The sequence below is a fragment of the Eucalyptus grandis genome, chromosome 8 (genome assembly GCF_016545825.1).
Source record: "Eucalyptus grandis isolate ANBG69807.140 chromosome 8, ASM1654582v1, whole genome shotgun sequence".
Lineage (NCBI taxonomy): Eukaryota > Viridiplantae > Streptophyta > Magnoliopsida > Myrtales > Myrtaceae > Eucalyptus > Eucalyptus grandis.
The window spans coordinates 68,696,990-68,703,179 of NC_052619.1; the positions used below are offsets into that span (position 1 = coordinate 68,696,990).

The 6,190-nt window shown below is 41.8% G+C and overlaps 1 protein-coding gene across 1 annotated transcript; it reads right to left on the bottom strand.

Moving 5' to 3' along the window:
- Positions 1–3,872: 3,872 nt before the first annotated feature.
- Positions 3,873–4,952, bottom strand: LOC120287477. The gene is made up of 2 exons (XM_039300285.1): positions 4,530–4,952; positions 3,873–4,454 (listed from the first exon to the last, which is right to left on the bottom strand). Exons 1-2 carry the CDS (start codon positions 4,950–4,952, stop codon positions 3,873–3,875), a joined length of 1,005 nt encoding a protein of 334 aa, XP_039156219.1.
- Positions 4,953–6,190: the final 1,238 nt, after the last annotated feature.

A 6,190-nucleotide genomic window follows, 5' to 3' on the forward strand; every position in this document is an offset into this window, starting at 1 on the left:
CTTTTAACGGATTGATTTCGATGCCTCGGCTACTAACCATAAAACCTAATAGCTTCCCAGACTTTGCCCTAAATATGCATTTGGCGGGATTAAGTTTCAGCTTAAATTTTCTAAGTCGATCAAATAACTTCTTTAGAACCCTAATATGGTCTTCTCCATGCTTTGATTTGGCAATCATATCATCGACATATACCTCTATTTTCTCATGCATCATGTCATGGAATAAGGTGACCATTGCTCTTTGATATGTGGCTCCCGCATTCTTTAGGCCAAACGGCATCACCCTGTAACAAAAGGTCCCCCATGGTGTAATGAAGGATGTTTTACTCTTATCCTCCTCTTTCATCCTAATCTGGTTGTATCCAGAGAACCCATCCATGAAGGAGAATAGTTCAAATCCTGCGGTGCTATCAACCAAAACATCAATATGCGGTAACGGGAAATCATCCTTCGGGCTTGCTCGGTTTAAATCTCAATAGTCTATGCAAACTCTAACCCGTCCATCATTCTTCATGACCGGAACAATGTTAGCCATCCAATCAACATAATGAGATACTTCGATGAATTCTACTTTCAATAGCTTCATAACTTCTCCCTCAATCTTCTTAGAAAGTTCAGGTTTGTTCTTCGAAGTTTTTGCTTTTTTGGTGACATATTTGGGTTAGTTGGCAGAGTGTGCTCCACGATTTTTGGGTCTAGTCCCGGCATATCCGCATAGGACCATGCGAATATATCTTGATATTCCTTTAAGAACCGAACCATTCTTTTTTGCCTCGATCTCGAAAGGCCTGCCCCAATCTTGGTTTCCTTAACATTTTCTAGTGTCGCCAAGATTTACAGTAATTGTTTGTTCGGCTGTCAAGGGTTTAGATTCTTCATGACGAATCCAATCTCTTTCGATGTCTTTCTAGATATCATTATCCTCGTCGGATTTGAAGAGACTTTCATTAGGTAATTCCAAGTCACATACATAGGTATCATGATTATGTTGAATGACATGCCTGAGATGCAAATGAGGGGGTCAGTAAAATCACTTAACAAATGCCATGCATGATGCACATTCAAAAATTCTTTTGAATAACTATTTGAAAAAATACGAATAAGGAGATTGTCCTTATGTTCTCAGACATCTTTTCCCAAAACTTTGAAAACTAGGAGTCATGAGGAAGTCCAAGCCTCAAAGCATCATCATAGGACTGATGGAATACTTCCTCATGCCCTTAATAAAACATGGATGCATTAGTATTAACATGATAAAGCCATTTTACAAGGTTCAGATCTTGGACCACAGCTCACAATCCAATACCTTGATTACAAACGAAAATAACAAAAGTAGCTAAACAACTCTCCACATGTAAGGGAGTACATAAAGGAAATGACATAAAACTAAACAGGATAGGTAAGTAGCATCCCTACTCCGAAAGCTGGAAAAAGCTCGCAGAAGGCTCCGCCTTGTCATCATCAAAGGTGGCACACACATAGTTGGCACCAAATAGGTCTGCCATGCCCAAGATTGTTCCCTCCTCTTCTTGTAGCAGCTCAGGTGACTTGATAAAGGTCTTCTCCAATGGTGGATAAAGATCCTTTAGTGATGGAAGGAGCAAGCCTTGCTGATTTTGTATTGCATTAGTGTCCCTTCCATATTCGATTTGTCCCATTTAACCTCCACACACACCTCGGCCCCAACAGTTACTTTGGCCCATGTATCCCCTCACGCATAATTCGGCCTCCACGATCGCCTCGGCCCATATGTCCTCCATGGTAACCTCGGCCTCTACCTCTGCCATGTATGCCTTGACCGGCAAACTCTTCATAATTCAACTGACTCTCTAGATCTTTTTGGTAGCCTAAGCCTACTCTTTTGTGATTCCTGGGGGCTTCAATGGGCTTGGCAATACCTTGTGCATACAATCCCAATCCCAGTCCGGGAATATGACCGTGCTCCAGTAGCACTCTACTTGACATGATAGACAGACTAGACATTTCAGGACTCTTAACAGTGGTCCCGACAAGTACATGGACCATTGAGACTAGTTCAAAGGTATGGTAGCTAGATTTCTCCTTCTCCTCAGGCTCCACATACGAGATGGATGTCTCTTGAAAGATCTTAAAATCAGTTTATGCATGAACGGTTATAATTTTCCCCTCCGAAATGAACTTAACCATCTGATGTAGAGAGGAAGGTATAGCTTCAGCAGCATGGATCCAGGGTCGACCCAATAGGAAATTAAAAGCACTGGGGATATCCAACACTTGGAATTTTGTTAGGAATGAGGTAGGGCCGATCAAAAGGTTGAGCTCAACTTCCCATATTGTCTCCTTCTTTACACCGTCAAAAGCTCGGACGGTATACTTGGATGGTTTAATTTGCTCTTTACCAACCCCGAGATGACGAAGGGTGGCTAATGGACAAATATTCAGAGCGGACCCATTATCAATTAAGACCCGGGCTACCATCATATCACAACACTTGGCCGATATGAGTAAGGCCTTTTTATGATCACGTCCCTCCTCCGGAAGATCTTCGTCTGAGAACGAGATTTGGTCCTTCAAGAGAATGGACCCAATGAACTCCTCTAGCTGCTTATCCCCAATGGTCTCCGGTACGTGTATCTCATTTAGAACCTTCAATAGTGCATTTTTGTGTTTCTTAGAGGTCTTGAACAACTCCAAGAGCGAAATTTGAGCAGGCATCTTCCTTAGCTGCTCTACCACGTCAAACTCACTAGATTTCATCATCGCTAAAAATTGCTTCGCTTCCTCATTAGTGACAGCTTTCTTTTCCATAACTTCTGCGGGTGCATAACAACAACCTGATCGGGTAACAACATCGACTTCATTTGTCCCATAATCCCACGGAACTGCCTTAGGATTGAAACTAGCGATAGGGCTTTTTGGGGTCTCATCTTAATCGTATGGCGGCAACTCAATTACCATCCGTTTAGGCTCAGCCTCTCCCACATGTTTAAACTCACATCCTTGAACTCCTCAGTCGCCAAATCAATAACCACATGTTTAAACTCACACTCATTAGAGTCTCGTTGCTCTTCTTCAATAGATAAATCAATGATTACTAGTGTCATCATGGCGATGGTTTCTTCTTTGAGCTCAGCTAAGTCATCTATGCCTCCCCACCCATCAAGGACGGTTTCTTTAGGATCCATGAAAAAACTTGAAGGTGAGTATTTGACGAGATAGTCATACTTCCCACTTGGTTGGCCTAGTGTATTTATCACTTTGCCCTTTTCTAGTGCCATCTTAAAAAATTCACGATTTCTACCAATTCTTTTAGCCTTTAGCTCGGATTTAGCATCTAAGGCTTCTTCCTCATTGTTGACATCATTTGGTATTTCAACAACACTTACCTCCTCAACTGACCTCTCCACAACCATCCCAAATTCACAACAAGAATTCTTGGGAGAGAAATCAATTACAGCTGTCATCGTCTCATTTGCTTGGCCTCCTCTTCCATTTCGGATTATGCCCATGTTGATCATCTTGGTGACACGCTCTAATTTCTTCTGAGTTGGGACATCTTCATCGCTCCTTTTGTAATAGCCAGTTAAAATCAAATCTTCATATAGTTTGTGGACATCAACCCCAACCATTTGCACATTCCTATCCTTTCCTTCCACAATCATATTGACATCCCCAACATGAACGGGTAAAGGATTCTGCTTGATGTTGGGTTGCGTCTCCTTAAATGACAAGATATCTTTATCCAATAGGCTCTGGACCTTGTTCTGGAGCACTCGGCAATTATCCACATCATGGCCTTTCTCACCCATATGGTACTCGTAAGACTTTGTAAGGTCGAACCCTGGGAATTTATGAGGGTTGTCACGAGGAATCTCCTTAGCTACCAACCCTTTCTACAGTAACTTGGGCAACAGTTTGGACAAGGGCCTAGGCAAAGGTGTGAATTGCCTTGGCGTCCACTTCCTAGGCTCATAATTATGGTACCTCCCTCTTAATGTAGAAGGATTTTGAGGATTCGAAAATGGTTTTGATTCGGCTAGGGCTTGCACGTAAGCTACTTCTACTTCTTTCTCCTTATTAGTAAATTTCCTGTTTGTGCCTTCGGTTATCCGACCTTCATGCATGGCTTCTTCAATTCTCTCTCCGATGGCAACCAAACGAGTAAAGTTTCCACAGTCAAAGCCAATCATTTTGTTGTAAAAGTCTGGAGGAAGGGTGTTAAGGAACAGCTTCACCATTTCAACATCGTCTAGTGGTGGTCGAACCTGAGCAGCCAAGGTGCACCACCTTTGTGCGAATGACCCGAATGACTCATTTCTCATTTTCTCCATGCACGTTAACACTTTGCACGTCGATGCAATCTTGGTATTGTATTTATATTGCGGCACAAATGCCTCCGCCAATTCCTCCCATTTTTCCATCTTTTCTGGTTCCAGCAGAATGTACCATTGCAAGGCCGGGCCATATAGACTCTCCTGAAAAGTTTGAATCAGTAATGGGGTGTTCTACGCATAGCGCCCCATTTTGTTCAAATAGTACTTCAGATGGACTTTTGGATCGCCGGTACCATCATACTTAGCGAAATCGGGAACTTCAAACTTCTCAAGAAAGTCCATTTTGGCGTATCGAGACAGATCCTCGATCATGTTACTTTCATATCCCTGTATGGCTTTAAGCTTCTCCTCAAGCTTAGCAAATCTTTTTTTGTTCTCCTCCTCCATTCGAGCTGAGATGGCCTCCGAGATGGGGTCAAGTTCTACCACTACGGGTGTTTGATGGGGAATCTCTTCAGCAACGTTCTCCCTAACGTTGGCATTGCTAGCTTCAGGAGTAGGCACGAGCACGTCTCTATTGGGGGTTGCAGCCACTAGACTAGCTCGAATCTCATTCACAAATTGGGCAAATTGGGTTGCCAAGTCGGTGATTCTATTATCCAAGGCATTAAAACGGACATTTTGTTCTTCTGTGTTCATCTTTGCAGCTACAGAACCGGTCTTGATGGGCGATCGTCTTAAAGCCGTGTTGTCGGTACCTTGTTTAGTACAAATAAAACAAAAGAACAAACAAATCAGCATACAAAAGATGAAAAATAAGATAAAAAAAAAACTTAAAACCCTTCAATTTTATATTTTCTTATAACGAAATAGAAATAACAAACCCCTTGCATAAGCCAAATCTCACATAAGTGGCTTCTTATCAATATTTTGTCATAGGAAATTATACAATGAAAGGGGTAACACATGATGATTGATCAAAATGCCCATCTCATATTCCATTAGAATCAAAGTATTAAAAGGGAGGGAAAGACGTCACTAATTACATAAAAAATTGTGAAGGAAAATCCCTATACATCCGCTAAAGTACATTGCTACTAAAATTTCACATAAGGAAAACCTTATACAACTTTTCTAAAAACACAACTCTAATGGAATATGACTAATCGTTCAATTTTCCCCTCAAAGCAACTTGTGGATGCGTTTATTTGCTTCGGTCAAATGCTCCACCTTAGCCAAAGCTTCATCCCTTTCCCTTATAATCCGCTCCATTTGGATTTCCTTCGGAGTTGGCTTCGTAGGAAACTTTGGAATGACGACGGCAACTTCGGGTTCAATACAACGATCAATATATCCTCTTGATGCGTGGTGCTCTCTCATTTCTCCTTCCAACTGAATAACCCACTCAATATCCCTTGGTGGGCAATGATGTAGGATGTTGACGATGTTTTCGACTTCTTTCTTCATGTCTTCGATTTGGTTCCCTTTGATAGCCTTATCGCGAAAGTCAAAATGAAACAACCCCAACTTTGAAGGAGAACTACTCTTAAAGGGTAATAAGACGTGAATCCTGTCAAACCTAAGAGTGGAATCGGGTCATCGTGACCGCTCATAAGTCGTGCTTTAAGGAATCCAAGGGGCTTGCCATAAGATTTGGTTTAGGGTGATATTTTCAAAAAGTTCTACCCAACCACGGAATGTCCAAGCATGGAGGAATTTTTCTATATCCTTAAGTTTGGTGAGAGGGTTTGTATCTTTATCGATGTTGGTAATAGCCAAATTCCCTCCAAATACTTTTAAGTGAGAGAGAATCCAAACTTGAAGGATGCCTATAGGTGCTCTAAGGATCGAACCCTTGTCCTCTTTGAAACGGTTGAGAGAGAGGAACATTTCGGCAAGAAGCATGTGTGTAAATCCCTTAAGGTGAAGGACTCTAT

What these genes read in the sequence shown, in the direction of transcription:
- LOC120287477 (XM_039300285.1), bottom strand. Translation starts at nt 4,952, where the DNA reads ATGAACACAGAAGAACAAAATGTCCGTTTTAATGCCTTGGATAATAGA. An exon ending in ATGGTACCGGCGATCCAAAA is followed by an intron (nt 4,455 to 4,529) that starts GTCCATCTGAAG and finishes CAAACTTTTCAG; the next exon opens with GAGAGTCTATATGGCCCGGC.